Source organism: Episyrphus balteatus, chromosome 2, assembly GCF_945859705.1.
Source record: "Episyrphus balteatus chromosome 2, idEpiBalt1.1, whole genome shotgun sequence".
In the NCBI taxonomy this organism is placed as follows: domain Eukaryota; kingdom Metazoa; phylum Arthropoda; class Insecta; order Diptera; family Syrphidae; genus Episyrphus; species Episyrphus balteatus.
Window position 1 is genome coordinate 1,424,261 of NC_079135.1, and position 17,539 is coordinate 1,441,799.

The window sequence follows — 17,539 nt, forward strand, 5'->3', positions numbered from 1 at the left end:
CTTTTTATTTATATATATCTGAAACTGAATGCATTTGCGGTTGGGTCGCCTTCATCAATATTCAATTTTGTTGTTGCTCGTGAATATAGAGAGCGAGAACTATAAACATTTAAAATGACAAAAATAAAAAAAATAAACAATTGTTTTTGTATATTTAATTTCATACCAAAATGTCAGCAATAGTTTAAGGTCTAAACGTGAACACATCCGAAAATAATAAAATGTAATTTCCATATATCATGCAAGTTGTTTAGTGTAAGTACAATTTGTATGCAGACTGCTAACAAAAACAAGAAAAAAAAGGACAGCAAAATTAAGTTCAATATAGCGTTTTGCATGTTTTGCAAAAAAAAAAAATTAGTGAAGCATACCTATGCCCTGTTTTCTAATATAAATGCCAAGTCAGGAGGAATACCTCGTCAGAGTCGGAGAAGGAGTATGAGAGAGATTCAACACTCATTTTTTTCTGTGCACATAAATGTGATTCTATTCATTTTTCACTTGTGCCCCCTCCCCCACTCCCATATCTTAACACACAAGAAACAATACCACCCTAACCATGTTGGCAACCCTTTTTTTTTGTTCTCTTTATTCAGTTGCAGCTCCATCAGAGTATTAAGAAATTATATTTCGTGATTGCAGATACTTTTGAATTTACTTATTACGACAGTTTTATTTCGAAAGTCTCCCCTACCTATCCCCTTTTTTCTCTTTTTATTCTTGTATATTGTAATTTCCATTTTCAGGACTTTGTATTCTTAATTTGTACATTAACAACCAAAAAAGTTTACAGAAAAAAAAAAATTAATTTAAAAGCGCTAAGAAAAAAACGGCGACAGAACAGCTTGCGGCAGGATGTAATTGGATTCTTTTTCTGTTTTTTTTTTTTTGTTTATTGTTTTTATATTTTTTTTTGCTATTGTATTGTCTTTATGGGAACATTTGGAAAGAATAAGATATATATTTTTTAAGAAAGCCAATGGAGACGAAGAAAAAGAGACTGTTTTATTGCTTTCCTTTGTAGACATGTCATATTGTTTGCAATAGTGATTCTCATTTTTGTTATCCTGTGTGCCGCTTTGGTGTAAGGTTGTAGGTTTGAGAGGGGGTAGATTGTTCATTCTCATTAACCTTATACAGAAAACTGGACTTTTTTTTAAATCTTAGTCATATATTCTGGTGCAAAGGAAAGTTGGATATATTTTTTTTTCTTTAAATGACATGCAAAGGAAATGTCTGATGAAAAATGTATTAAGAACGAACCACTATTAATGTTGGCTAACATATCGATTCGAGATTTCAAGAAGGTTGTTTAAATCAAACTAAGGATTTAGCCAAAGAAATATAAAAGAAACGAAATTAAAAAAAAAAAAATCATGAAAAATACAAATTTGTTTTTCAAATTAATTTTTCTACATTTTTTGTAGTTGTTAGATCAACTACCCATAAAGTTCTGGAAAATATAGGTTTTTTTCTATGGATCCGAACTATTTTTTATTAAAAATCTTAAATCTAGAGTTGTTTACCTTGATTTCTGCAAGTGTTGTTTTTTCACAAGAAATTGTTTTTTCCTGCCATGAAAATTATTTTAATAAATTTTATGGAACGGTTTTAAGTTGCTAACGATAATCTTCTCATTTTTGACGCAATATTTTGATATTTCAAGATCTTTTTAACTAATTCTCATCAAATTCTTCTTTCAAAATAAGATTTTTCTTGAAAATATTTACTTTTCATTGCTCTACCTTAACACTGAATCTCTCTTACCTTAAATGTTTTTCTTTTCTTCCAGGCTAAACTTATTGAAGGCGCACATCCCTGGATGAGTGGAGCTGGATCGTCTTCAGTTGCTGGTAAGTCACTTAAGTTCATTTTCTTAGTAACTCTTTTAAACTTTCTCCAACCATTTTTTAAGCATTCAACCTTCATAAACATATTTTTCTTTTTACTCTTGATTTTTCTTCAACAGATAGCTACCAATACCAATTGCAATCCATGTGGCAGAAATGCTGGAACACTAACCAACAAAGTCTAGTTCAACAATTGCGTTTTCGTGAACGTGGACCATTGAAATCTTGGCGCCCCGAATCAATGGCTGAAGCGATTTTTAGTGTTTTAAAAGAAGGCCTCTCACTGTCACAAGCAGCACGTAAATACGACATCCCCTATCCGACTTTTGTATTGTATGCCAATCGAGTTCATAATATGTTGGGCCCGTCACTAGATGGCGGTACAGATCCTCGACCAAAAGCCCGAGGTCGTCCGCAAAGAATTCTTCTAGGGATGTGGCCGGAAGAATTGATTCGATCGGTCATAAAAGCAGTAGTTTTCCGTGACTATCGTGAGATCAAAGAGGAAACTGTTCAGATGTATGCGAATGGAGGAGGAGGTGGTGCGGCTGCAGTTGCACATCCGGTAGGTTGCAATCATTGATAGACTATTTTTTGTATTTTTTCAGGGAAATTCGATGGAAAAACTCGCTTTTAACACTTTACTTTGTTTTTTTCTTGATTTTTTCCAGTCTCAATATGGAATGCCAGGAACTCCAACAAATGGCTCTTCATCTAACGGTTATCACAATAAACTGGGATCACTACCACCGGATGGCGCTAGCCCTCTATCAACTATGGCCGAAACCCTCCGTCGTCAGATCCAAATGTCACAACAATCGCCGTCACCCTCGCTCAATATGTACAAGTCTCCAGCTTTCTTGCAGCGATCCGAAATGGAAGACCCAATGTCAAAGCGAAGTTCAGCCGAACACCACTTATCCAATGCTAAAATGCCAGACAATTTGCCCGACCTCAGTGCGCTAGGTCTGATGGGAATTCCTGGACTCAATGTCATTCCTCAAGGTCGTGGCCAGCATCAGCTGTCACATCAACAACAACAGCAGCATCACCAGCAGAATTCGTCATATTCAAGTCGAGAGCTCAAAGAGAGTATGCAACAGCACATGTCAAATGCAATGTCACAAGCTGCCGCCGTTGCAGCAGCGTCAAGGCCTCAACTTCCCTATGGCCAACAACGAAGTGGCAACCCTAACAGTAGTAGTAATTCCCAACAGAAGCCCACAAGTAGTTCCCCATTCTCCCTCAACTACAAGTCAAAAGGTGATCCCTCACCTTACAAGTTCCCCGATAAGCGAATGTTAGAGGGCCTTACACCCGGTATAGATTTCGAAGCCATTGCAAATGGGTTGCTGCAAAAATCGCACAAAGCCTCACCCCGTTTTGAAGACTTCTTTCCCGGCCCCGATGTAAGTGATTTGTTTGCGGCGAATTCAGCCTCCGAAGCAGCAGCTGGCTTCCCAATCAAAGATCATCCCATAGCGAAGATCAAGCTGGAGCAACAGCATCACAGTTCCGACAACCATGAGGAATAAATTCCAAATCCATCACAGACTGTTTTTTTTTTCTTTTTTTCATTTCGCTTCATTCTAGTTGGTAAAAAAAAGATTTTTAAAATCTCAACAAAATATAAAGGCATTGTAATTGTAAAATACAAAAACGAATGCCTACGCAATATTAAAACTTGATACACTATCTTTTCCTATAAATTAAAATAAAAATAAAAAAAAAGTTGTGTAACGTGTAAAAGATACTTTTCTCTGTGTAGAATTTTTGGAAGCGAACTTAGTTTATATTAAATAAAAACACAAAAAACGTGTTTTTTTTTAGACTTAACTTTACAAAATATTATAATAATGTATACTCTACCGCTAAGGCTTATATAATATAATTAAAATTAGTTTTTAAGAATATAAAATTGAAAATAAACATAAACTTTTAAAAAATAAATTCAATAATTTTAATTTTATTATTAAAAATGAAAATTTAAAAAAGAAAAAACAAAAAAAACTTTAAAGTTTCCCTTGGTTTATTTTTGAAAAAAATCACACTGGGGAAAATAACACCCAACGATTAATTTATATAAATCTTTGTAAATATTGTAAATTCAAAATCCAGCTATATGTTTAATTTTAATTAATAAGTAAGAAATATGAAAACAAAAATAATAAATCTATTACAATTTTTTAGTTAATCATAAAATGTGTGTGGTCTTTTTATTTGGAAGACAATTATTTTTCAGATTTGATTTTGAACGAAGTGTGGTGGAAATAACTGGATGGTAGAAATCAATTTTTCATAAATTTTTGGTGTTATTTGTTGAAAACACGTAAGTATATAATTCTTAAAAGTTTTTAGGTTTTTAAAAATTATAAAAAAATAGAAATTGTTGCACAGACATAATAAAAAACGCGAACCTAATTTCGAGGTCCGATTTCTATTTTTTTGTTTGTAACTGAGAAAACGCTAGATAGCACTTTGATATGATGAGATGTTTATGGTCCTTAAATGTTGGGATAAGATTTAAAAAATAGTGCGACATAGTTTTTTATTTAAATAGTTCATCAAATAAGTGAAAAAATCATCGAGACGTAATCCTTGTTCAATTAAAATAAAAAGTTAAATTGAAAATAAAAGATTTTTTTTTTTTTGAAAAGTTAAATTTACATTCAAATAACGAAATGAAATACAAATCTGGTAATTTTGAACGAATTTGTTTAGATCTGTTTTGCTGAGCATAAATCGAGTCACCCAAAAACAAGTTGAATTTCGCAAAAAACGAGCAAATTCATCCATCCGTTTAGGTCCTAGCTCGAAATACAGAAGGATGTAGAGACGCACAGACCGACGCGACGTACAGCATGACGAAAGCACTATCGTACTTAGAGGTATTTAGTCAATTTAGGCGGAAAAAACACGAAATTTTGAACTGATCTAAACGTAAAAGTTCAACATCCTACTAAAATTAGATAAAATATCTATAGTTTTAAAATTGATTACCACTCCAGGTGACGAATAGCTCTAGAGTTCAGAATTTCAGCCCAAAGATAAAATTAAATTTTATTATAATTTAGCGACAGTGCTTAAGTAGGTACTTTTTTTTTAAGTGAGATACGAAACTGTCCACTAGATGTAGCATCTAAATGTTATATTACTTTATATATAAAAAAGTGATATGTTGATTGTTGAATCTAAATATAAATTAAACGTAAACATAATTTTCTTTCTTTGTTAGTAAGGAGAAAAGTTATACTATTTCAAAAAAAATTGCAACTAAGTGCAACTTCGACACATTGGAAGAAAAATGTTTTGAAAGTAACAGTTAAAATACTTAATTCCAGTATTATTTACCCTTTACGCGATGGTTAATATTTTTAATTGGTTAATACCCCTATGTTCATCGTAGTGTTGGTTTTGATTAAAACCTCGGGTTTTTTTTCTACACGATACCAATATTTGCACTATAGAGCAAGTAAAAAAGCCCCGGAAATTAAAAAAAAAAATATCTGTACTAATTTTCTGTACAAAAAAGGTCCCATTTAATATAGTTAATGAATATTGTGGACACTTTTTTATTGAATGGCCTAATATTCGCGAATAGAAAGATATAATATGCAAGATTTGAAACTCCATATCGCCAATAGTATAAACAAACATATTGTATATGTTAATAATATCAGTGCTAATGGTTGGTTAAAAAAGGTTAGGAATCTAGATTTCAATTTAAATTTTCAGGAATATGTAAACCTAACATTTGAAAATTGCGAAAAAATATTTTTCAGGCTTACATAAATTGCAGTGTTGAATCGATGTTGTTAGGTCCTCATGACAAAAATTAGCCACTTTCCTATGCTAGGATTAATAAATAAAATCCACTTTAACAAAAACATGACTTATCATCAATTCGATTGATGGATTTCTTTTTTTATTTCTTTATTCATGTAGCGCACCTATTTAATTATAAGTCTGATACAAAGAGATGAAAATGAAAATTTTATATTTTATTTAAACTATAAGGGAGAAACCAATGATGAAATTTAAAGAACTGGCTCAAAAAGTGACCAATTTCATTCTTGTGGAATTATTATTTTTTATATAAAAGCACTTGTTGGCATTCATAGCATCTTAACTACAACTCTGAAAATCGTGATCATCCAAATGTTAGACTTGAATGTATTATGAAGTTCATATTTTTCTTGCAAATATATAACTTTACATACAATCCATCCATAACGTTCATTGAACTCCTCCATTTTACCTCTTTTAATTTAAAGCACTTTATTTCAATGTCAATTATTAAATACTCGTGGAAAAGGTAAGATAGTTTATAACTACTTCCGTAGTGTAAAATTTAATTTGACTATTATTGCCCAAATACCTACGATATACATTTTTTCTTTAAACAAAAACAATTCTTTTTGGTTTGAGCCATCAATTATACAAGTGGGACAGTGTGATAGCAGCTATTTTTTACATGATTTTCGATAAGCCAAAAGGATAGTTATGCGTTTAACCAATTTATGTACCTAAATGTATGTATGTTCATCTGTGCCAGCATTACTTCTTAAATGGTTATTCTACTTCGAAAAATAATGTATCTTTAAAATCGTATTGGTCGTCATTTGATTATGTAAAACTGCATTAAAATAAACAGTGTGTCCTCTAGAAGCAAAAAAGCATGAAGCAGCGGTATTACAAACACTTTATCACGAAAGAATAAATCCAAAATAAAAATAATTACAATAAAAAATTGGTTCAAAAATAATAAACCCGACTACTCAAAAATCACGCTCTAACCTGAAATTGGGCAAATAACGAGAATACGTTTATCTATAGGTATATAATTTTCAATTTTTAAAAAGTTTTCACCGTTATATTATGAATTGAAACTACTTCGTTGGGTTTCTGAGCAGAGTTTGGGGAATAGGAATTATCTGTTAGCTTTAAGATGCCAACCACACTTCCTTTCATTTTAAAGTTTAAAATGCAAATCTTTAAATGTTGACAGTTTTGACATCCAGAATAATTTTCAACTACGTAGGTGCATTATGGCAGGCTATCCCACCTGTCATCTGTCAATTATTGTGGACTGAATCATCACATTGTCAAAAAATTACGTAAATAATAAAAGAGATAAACAATGACTAATCCACCATAGCTACCCTCTTTCTTTACAATAAAACACCTGTTGAAGAGAAAATTGGAAAGAAAGAAATAAAGAAGGGCTGTGGTAACTAAAAAAATAATTTGATCTTAACAATGTAAAAAATATTAAAAAGTGAAGAACCTAACTTTTACTTTTATAAGACCATGTCTATGAGTTTCTGAAGATCTATTATATAAGCTTCTGTTTATTGTAAATGTTCAACATCATAATCATAATCACTTTATTCTTTTAACTTATTAAACTGACTCTTAAGTTTTATCCAATTTCTATTTTAATATTAAATCCCAAAAATGTACGACTCTTCAAAACAAACAGCATAATAACATCTGAACGTATTAACCTTTCGGACTTCTTATGAACCCAAAACGAGCCTCCTTGTACTCCAACTGCTTGCTCTGAACCCAAATGATATGTCTACCAAACTTGTTGACCAGCTGACCCAAAGAAATTAGCACACGTCTCGGCCACACCACTGTTTAGTGTCCAGAATTGACCACAAATTCCCCTCAGTATCCTTTGTATACGTTTTGATCTCAATTTGCCCACAAATCCATGCATGTCCGTTAATCTCCGACGTTATAATAACAAACAAAACTGTCGTCTTTGTGTTAATCTACTTTGGGAAATGTCCTGCGAGTCCTTCGCCTTTGCCTTTTGCCTTCGCAATCTCCTTTACCATTCTACCATACTTCTGCTCTGCCATCCATTGTCTACCACTTTGTAGCACAAACCATTTATATTGTAGTTGAAGTCGTGGTGGTGGTGGTGGTAGTCGAGTCGAGTCGGTCTTTTCATTTATACCAAGATAGGAGTTAAAAAGGGTCAACACAAAAAACCAATTTACCCTTGGGGTGAAATTGACTCTTGTGTTATTAAAGGCCGCATTTAGTCTTCCTGTTCCTTCCTCTTTCTTGCTTAACAGGCCAGCAGGCCAAGACTCGTCGTCCCACAAGGAAGCCGGTTATCTAAAAACAACCAATTGTTGCTCCAAATATTCTACTTGGACTGGGAACGGGATGACTCAGTTGGGTTGGCTCCTTTCGCTCCTGATGCTTGGCTGACTTCCTAAGCCAGAAGTAGTAAATTTACAGGAAGATAGTCTCAGTCTCGCCATACCGAACTCCTTTTGCCGATTCTCAGTCTGATTCTGATTCTGTTTCTCTGCAGAAGCACATCACCGAAATCCCAAAAAGGACGACTCTATAACTGTACTCGTCCTTCTTCGTGCATATATGTGTGTATAATGTTTATAGCTAAACGATGAGGAAGACCATGATGATGATGATGATGATGACTACGACGACGACGACGACGTTGGCTCTAAAGAAGAACAGACATCAGGATATCTTGTTTTGCCTGGGAACACAAATCGAGTACAGGGGGAGAGTAGAAAAGGATTTTGGATTTGAGTGTAGTTGATGGTTGTTGAGAAATTTAAGGCACTGACGCCCCCAAACCTACCCCACTGATGCTTCTATTTAAATCTTGTATGAAGTGTGAGGCAAGCAGTTGTCCTTTGCATCTTGGCTGAATTCCACTTTTGCTTTCAATGCGGTCTACCATCTCTTGTACAAAGAGCTTTGGCGGTTGAATGAGGGTACGGGAATCTGGGCATGGAAAGACTCAGAGCTCTCTGTTGCTCTGGCGACGACGACGATATGGCGTTAGGGAGGGTTGCATTTGGATACGTCTTTGAGTTAAAGTGGCATGCAACAGCCAACAGCAGTACGTCTACATTCTACGTGATTCATATATGGCTGCCTTGTGCCTTTGCTGCTGATACTGCTGAGCAATATTATGGTTCGCGAAAGCGAAAGTTTCAATATTGGAGAATGAAGATGTTTGCTATGTTGAATCGAGGTTAAATGGAAAACCCAGAAAGGGTTTGACTGACAATATTGTATGTGTGCAAATCACACAGGACGACTTGACTGTTGCTACATATAATGTTCTATATGGTCATGTAAGTTGAGAACCATGACATGTGTGATCAAAGGGTCTGTCGGTATGTTTTTAACATTTTTTTCCTTGTTCACATATTTACTAGGTATGAAGTTATGGTTATGCTTAAAGAAGGATTATCTCAATTGTTGACAGGAAGAAGAAATTGTGTAGCGAAGAAATGGAAAGAAATCTTTATGAACATTTTACTTATTTCTGGCGTTGTTTAAAATTTGTATCTTAAAGGTTCTTTGATATGGTACGAGGTACTTAAAAGTTCATCTTTAATGGGAACAAATAATGGAAAATTTTGAATTTTAAATTGCTGAGAGTTCTATCGGATTTTTGTAATTTTATCGATGAACTCCTACGCAATTGGCACATTTTGAATTGAATTTTGATCAAAATTTATAAGAGAGTAAGAATCCATAGAAATGACAATCGGAGCCTAGAAAAAAAAAGAATCAATTAAGATTTTCAACAAACTGAATTTTTTGCTAAACAACTGAAAAAAATTGGGTTAAAATCCCTGTGAAGATGTATTCGTATTAAATATCTTAATTCTCTATTCAAATATATTAATAGAACACAAAAAGGAAGGCTAGAGTGACAAAATCTTGGATTAATTTTAATTGTTCTGTTTTTTTTTTTTTTATTTTATAATCACTAAAAATATAGAATAATTTCTTCTAAATAATATTTCTGTTTTTATGGTGAGCAGTTTCGTTTGCGAACTACGCAGTAAAAAGTGTGAGACTTGTTGAAAGTTGTTATTTAACTTAAAGTTGGGTTCATTCAATGTAGGTAATTTAAATAGGATAAACTCTAATTTTTCTTTAAAGCTTTTAAACAGCTCCTATGATGAATATGAGGCAATGCTTTTTATAATATTGTTTTTAATCAATGATTTTGAATGAACTGCTGCTGTGGAAAAGACTTGTGGGTTACTTTAACCATTTTATGATTCAATTCAAATATGATTGGTCCTTATGAGTAATAAAAAAAGCATTATTAACTGATATTTTATTTTGCTTTGAAAAAATAGTACTCATACGCCATACACCCATTTTTTGAAATTAATATAAATATTCTGTTGCGATCATCAGGTTGTCAAGTAGATGAGACATGTATTCATTATAATGGAGGACCAACAAATAGAAGAAGAAACTACAGAAATTTTGGATTGTTTAAATCAATTTACCACCTTTCAAGATTCTGTTTGATGGAACTGGTTTCGGCAAGAAATCAAAAGCGTTTTGGAGAAAATTTATTTTAAAATTCTTGATATTACATACCCACGAAGGGATACAGCCTTACTTCATGATTTTATATTCCAAACCAAGAAATTCCATTATTTATATCGGAGGCTAGTCTTTGAAAGAAAAGAGAAGATGTGGAACTCGAAGCGAAACATACACGAATAAAATGCAGTTTCTATGAAAATCAAAAACTAAACAAATTTTTTTTCTATAAAAGTTAGTGTTCATAACTTAAATTTTATTTTAGAACTTTGACTACAAAAAGTCTTCTGACATATTTCAATAAAATAAATTTTTTTTGAAAATTTTTATGTTCTATAACAAATTTTTGAAGTTTGCTCGTTTTTATTTTCCAAAATATATGTATGTTAGTAAAATCATAAGAACTTTGTTTATAACAAATTTTCATCATAAATATTAAGAAAACACTGTCTCAAAAAGTGAATATTCAAAAAAATAATAAAAAAAATAATGCATTTGAGCTTGAAAACAAGTTGTTTAATTTCTTTTATAAGAATTTCAAACTCAAGTGCGGTTTTGATTTCTAATAATAAATGTTTTTTTTTTTCTATATAAAAATTTATAAATTATATATTAAAAAAATCACAAATTTATCTGCTGAGTAATGTATTATTGCCGTCGGAACATATTTTTTTTTCGAAACTTTGCAAATTATTAAAACATTTAAGGCTTTTTTTCATAACAAAGCTTAAAATTTTGACTTAGGGATGGAGCAACATTTTTAAACCTTTTGTAATTACGGAATTTTTTATATTGAATCAATTAGTTTATTATTTTGTTGTTATCTCAGACCTATGAATTATAAAACATTTGGTATCCGTAGAAAAATTCGACTTAAAAACATCAAAAATTACAAAAATTCAGATTTTTCTTTATTTTGTTATCAATCAAGCAATGTTTGTTATTCTTTTTAAAATTTTAAATTATATTAATCCAACATAGTAATTTTTTTAATGAACTTTGGCTGAGTATAAAGTTTTAGCCTATTTTAATTCAAATACAAAATACCTACATAGTACTGCTTAAAACATTCAGGATTTTTTTATTATTATTTTTTCAATATAATGTAACAATTTTAACAAAGACTCATCTTTAATTCATTAGGGTCCAATTTACTAATGTACTATTCATTATATTTAAAGACGCCATAAAAAATGTAACGAAGGTGGACTGAAACAAAAATTACAAATTGAAAATTAGTGTAAATTCAGAAATTAGTTTGTGGAACATTAACCTGTTTTTAAAAAAATTTAAATTCACGGTTTTGAGGTTAAAAAAAAGATTGGTAGCTTTGTGAATTGCGTAATTTAATGCAAAAATGTTTTAAAGGCTTAATAGCATGAATCTAGTTATTAAGTCGTAGAATTCTTTCATGTTATAAGCAAATAAAGATTTTTTGTTAAAGGGTTATTTTGCGACTTCAAAAACAATTTGTAAGGAAGATCTTAAGAAAATTCAGTCTCTATGTCTTTTGATCTGCAAGAAAGACACTCCTTACTGCTTGATATCGCCTCAAAAGGAAGGCAATGAAAGTTCTCAAAAGCAACATTAAAAACACATTAACAAAAAATGCAAAAAATCATCTGAATGACTTTTGTTTGAGAACAAAATGGAAAAATAAGCTTTTCAATAATAAAATTTAATTTTATTCCGATTTTGAAATGAAACATGTTTGAAAATAAATAAATATGCTCCCTCACGTGAAACACGCCGGAGGATCGGTGATAGTATTAAGCTTTTTTTACAAATAGTTATAAGGTGTAGTCAATTTCACAAAATCAACGTAATTTTGGATCATTTCCAATACATAGTTGATAATGTTTTCCTGTGGGGAGACAGAAACGCAAAAATCTTCCAGCAATTCATGAACTAAAAAATTCTTAAAAACTCGTAAGATAGTGGTTTGGAGCACAAAAAAAAAAAAAACTGGACAGAATATTAAATAAAACCATTATGGTTAATTTGAACTTTAGCTTAATGATTTTTGTTTACATGTTATTCATTTGATACAAATCGAACACATCAAAAACCATTGAAAGTAATTCAATAACCAATTTGTGTTTGAAATCAAAAAACAATGTTCCTGCAAACGTGAAATATTTGCTAATTGTTTGAAGATGATAATCTTCATCAAAGTTACATAATGGAACTATGCTTCCAAAGGAAACAAGAACCTTTTTTGTTTCGTAACTCGAGAACTTACTGCATCAAAGAGAGGGCTGACTTTCTGATTAGGCTCTTTATACCTACTCCAAAAAGGAACCTTTATATTTGATGATGGGTTGTTAGGTATTTGGAGGTCCTGGATGTGAGTTCTCGCATAAATATTATTACTCCTTCGTCGTTGATTTCTCCGCCCAGTGCTAGGTTTTTGTAGATATGTATATATAAACAATGAACCTGCGTAGAGTGGGCCTCCCACTCGCAGTAGCCAGCGTCATCGCCAAAAAAACATCCATACACACAACAAATAGTACAACCATATCTCCCATCATCTCGACGTCGTCGTTGTAGTCCTCGATATTTGCTTTTCTAAAAGTCGCAAAAGGCCTGGAAAATTTCAGATACAGATGCAGCAGCAGCTTTTCGTTTCTCAGGCTTCGCTGTTGCCGCTGCTCTGCATAGTTTTGTTATTTCTTCTTCACTACTGTTGCTGCTGCTGCTGCTGTTATATCATCATGGTGGACCCGCTGTATAGGTACTTTTGTATACGTGGCTAGGGTTTGTACGAAAAAAAAGCCTTCCCCACGTATTGGTTGTTGTAGGAGGGTGGCGGTAGTGGGTGCAATTTCGGGATGCAAGCCACCTTCTAACGAGCGCCAATCTCGTCCTCCTCTCTGCAGCAGGGTTCCGACCGACCACATCCTACATAAAGTTCGTGTGTTCAATTCGAAGACGAAGAACGAGAAATAAATTGCTTTAACGTCCGTTGGTTGGTTTGTCCACGGTTCATCTATTCCGGCAAAGGCATCACAACGCACAAGGATGCTGATTTTGGATTCTGGGTGCCAGATGGATCCTCTATATTCTACATACTATTCACATATATGCCTCTTGCCTTTGCCTAGGCCTAAGAATTGAGTAGAATGCCGAGGAGAATAAACAAAGCATGCGACCATTGCATTTTCGAAGGGAATCTAGTATCCTGTTCGTTGCGAATATACGGGTATGTGTATAGATTGTAGATGATGGCTATAAGGACCTACATATATGCGTATATGTACAAGAATATGTATAAATATTATGCAGATGATTCTGTTCGTATAAAATTTCGTTGCAAACAGCAATGGCGGTGCTTAGTTTTCAATATATAGGTACACAACCAAAACACAACACACATGATGTTTTGTTTTCGGCCGCAATACCCTATTGCATTTGATAGGGTGCGCATAAATAATACAGATCACTGATTATATTCAAAAAGAATTTTAGACATTTTTAAGAAAATAAATATAAAATTAAATTTAATACAGGAAACAAGAATATAGACGTAGGCGTTTGCAGAGAAAAACAGAACAGATTAAAAAAAGAATTGATTCAAAATTTAAATGATTTTTGTCACACCAACTCGTGAGAATCAACAAGAACGAACATTTATCTTGTTATTTTAGAAAATTTTATTTTCAAGATCCAGTACAAAATTTTATTTCACGAAGTGTCATATCTCTTTCAGGGTACTTCATGAATAGATTTTATTGCACGACTTCTTATCTTTCTTTGAAGCCCCGCGTGAAAGGGATGAAAAATTACATTTTTTAATTGTACTGAAAATTTCATTGATATCGTACTGAAATGGTGCCAATTTTATTGAAATAGTGTGTGTAAGAGAAATTAATCTAAAATTTAAGGAAAACGTATGATTTGCAAAACCATAATGAATGAACTGAATAACACTGGTAATTCTAAAATTTCTCCAAATGACAATCATTATTTTCAGCAAAAAGAGTTATTTTTATGTATCTTGGTATAAAATCAAATAAATATGGAAAAAATTGTTATTTTTTGAAAAAAAAATCCACCAAAAGTTTCTATATACAAGAGTTGCACCGTTCTTTAAAGTCTACTAGCATTAAAGAAACGTGAAAAAAAAACAAAAGTCGTGGGATCCAAAATTAAAAGTGCAACAGGTTTTTAGATACAAAATATTAAGAAAGTCTATCAAAAATGTTTAAATTTTGAACTTAACATTAAGATTGTTTTCAATTTATATTATCAAATTATTATTAAAGCTGAGATAACATTTTTCCATCATATATTATCTATCATCGTGATAGAGAAGTGGGTCTAGAAAGTCCGTCTGTCTGTCTGTCAGGATTTCTGTCGGTCTGTATAAGGAACAACAGCCTAAAGGGATGAACCGATATACTTCAAACTTCGTATGTAGCAGTTTTTGGATTCTGTTCAGAGCGGTTTTTGGAATTAATTCTTTTGGACCAAAAATAACGGTAGGTACCTGTCATACACAGATTTTGGAAAAGTTTAATTTTCTCAAAAATGGCTCCTACGATTTTGATAAAAAAAAATCAAGTATTAGTTCTAAGACAAGGTCTATCTTTCAATTAAAAAAAATTTTTCTCAAAAATCGTTTCTACTAAATGGCATACCAACTTTATTTCAAAACATTTTTTTCAAAAAATTATTTATACAAAATTAATGTTTTTAAAAAACGGCTCTTAAGATTTTGAATTTTTTTTCTAAAAATGCATCTTTATAAAAGAAATTAAACTGCATACTTTTAAAGAGCTATTTTTTTTTTCATTTGAAGAACGAATTTTATGTTTATTTTATTTTTTTTTTATTTTCATATAAATTAACAAAATTTGTATAGGTGTATATGTAAGTCTTAAAAATTTTAGCATTTTGAATTTCAAGAGCAAGAACGTGCGACCTAGTCGTGCATTTTATTTTTTATAAATTTATAACAGAGTAAAGTCAGTTTTGGTATTTTGACTTTGTAAGTCTCTGATTCGAACAGCTTTTACAAAACTTGCTAATGAAAGTGGAAAAAAATAGAACAGATTGAAAAATTTTAAAAATATTTTCAAGTTACTACTACAGTGATGTTGTAACATTTATTTTGGTTTAAACTTTAATCAAATAGGTATGTCGTTTGTTAATTATTTTGGTTTTCTGTTTCTAAAAGCAAACATTACAAAAGATTTTTAAAGACGAAGATTAAAAAATGGTTCATAGATGCTGACTAAGCCGCTGTAAAGAGAGACTGGTATCGAATTCATTAATAAAATTAGATAAACCTAAGTCTAAGATAAACTGCGGTCTAAAAATGACTTTGAATTCGCCAAATTGTATATTTTTGCACTCGAGAAGAATCATTTTTATCGAATTCGATATTGTATTGACTTTTCCATGGCTGCCATGTACATTTAATTAATGAAGTTTTTTTTGACACCTCTGCACTTCTTGAAAAAAAAAAAAAATGTATACAAAATTAAAAAGTAAGGATGAAAAGTACTAAGAAATAACATTGCGGAGACCGATTAATCTAATAATTCCTTTTGATTTTAAAATGGTGTGACGATTTTTTTCGAACCTTGTTCTAAACAAATAAGACAATGCAACAGCAACAATATCCGCTTAATTTTGGGGTCATTTAATGCATCGGTGGTCATATTATTTAAATTAGTATTTTTTCAGATTTTGAATTTTTTCATCTAAAACTGCGACTATAACTTGAATTTGAGGACGTCAAAGTTCAAAACCCATTAAAAACTCATCTCATTGCTGGAATAAATATTGATTGAACATGAAAATCCCCGCCCAATGTAGCATTTAAATTTTAGATGTTAGGTAAGCTCATATAAAATACTAAAATTATTTAAAAAAAAAATAAAGAAAAAATACCACAAACCATACAATAATGTACATCGTATCCTCAGCATACACACACACACACACACACACGCAAACACTCACTCACACAAAGCTATATCTGACCAAGCAGAATATGTGCGAAAATCGACTTATTCGTTATTCCAAAGACACACACACTCAACCCACTCTCCAAACCAATAGATATTTTGTTGGTATACGCACTTTCTATGCGTTGTGATATAAATGCGTTGAGTTGAAGCATGGAACGTTAGAACGAGAGCCAAAGCCAGCGTCTATATGCGGCCGTGCACTTAATTATTATCAGCAAATATGCAGCGATGGCCGGCGAGGAAAATCCGAAACAAAATTAATTCCATTTCCAGATACACACATTCTGGAGTTTCAATTAAAAATAAATCACACCACCATCGTGTAGCTGGAGCAGCTTCAGCTTCATACTTCCTCTTCCAGAATATCCCGATTGCCGAAGCCGATGATGATGATGATGGTGCGATGGTGGTAAATGGCGATGGTGCAAATGAAAATCAGAAGGCAGTGCCACCTCCACGTTATTTTATATGGAACACACGAGCACCCGAACACCCTCGCCCCCAAGCCACATTATTTGCGTATGTACAAGCATCGGTGCGTGTGCTTCTCATCCCCCTCATCTCTTCAGCTCCTCAGTTCCCGTTCGAGCGATGGGCTTCTAAATTTTCCAATTTTATAAAGTTCCAAATGCATTTTCGATTCTTCGAACGACGACCCCCCTGCCACTGCAACTGTGCACCCACCAAATATTTCTTCTTGGCCACTTACTAGCATGCACTTTCGGCCCAGTCCGGCCTGAGAGTATCTCTCCATAGCATCGGCCAAGAGCATGTGTGTCTGTCTGTTTGTCTGTAGACACACATACGCATTCGTCGGGGGATAAAATAACAAAAATTATCTATGCTGGGAAACTAATCCGCTTTGTTTTCTCGAATCTCGAAATAATTTTTGCGATTTTTTATAATTCCATATTATTTGCGCGCGGAGCCCGAGATTTCTCCTTCTGTTGCACGAATAAAGGCTCTTGTTTGCTGATGACTATAATTACTGTGAATTTTCTTCATTTATAAAAGCCACTGATTTGAATATAAGCAGAATGATTCGCCGAATCGCTCAGCCCCGCATTTATATTTGCTTGCTACTACTGACTGCTACGTACCTACGAGTAAAGTATAAAGAACTCAGGGACGGAAACGGGGGCTTTGGGCAAGCCATAGCTCGAAGTGGGAAATCAGTAGCTACTTTGTGCTTATGATGTTTTTCTTTCTCTTCATTCGGTTATTTTTTTTTTCGTTTTTTCTTTATTTTTTTTTTGCTGTTTTGTTTAATATTTTTTAATATAAATACCACCAGCAGCCCACGAATCGTGCATCTTGAGACGACTGTTTTGTGCCGCGCGACCGTTGCCACTCTGCGAT

The 17,539-nt window shown here is 32.6% G+C and overlaps 1 protein-coding gene across 1 annotated transcript in view; it reads left to right on the forward strand.

The window, feature by feature from the left end:
* LOC129908855 (protein bric-a-brac 2) overlaps window positions 1-3,747 on the forward strand; it is a 32,744-nt gene extending 28,997 nt beyond the window's left edge. The window contains exons 2-4 of the mRNA XM_055985655.1: window positions 1,793-1,853; window positions 1,970-2,415; window positions 2,522-3,747. Coding sequence (XP_055841630.1) covers window positions 1,793-1,853; window positions 1,970-2,415; window positions 2,522-3,385 — 1,371 coding nt within the window. The 3' untranslated portion in view covers window positions 3,386-3,747. The remainder of the gene's footprint in view (window positions 1-1,792; window positions 1,854-1,969; window positions 2,416-2,521) is intronic.
* Window positions 3,748-17,539: the final 13,792 nt, after the last annotated feature.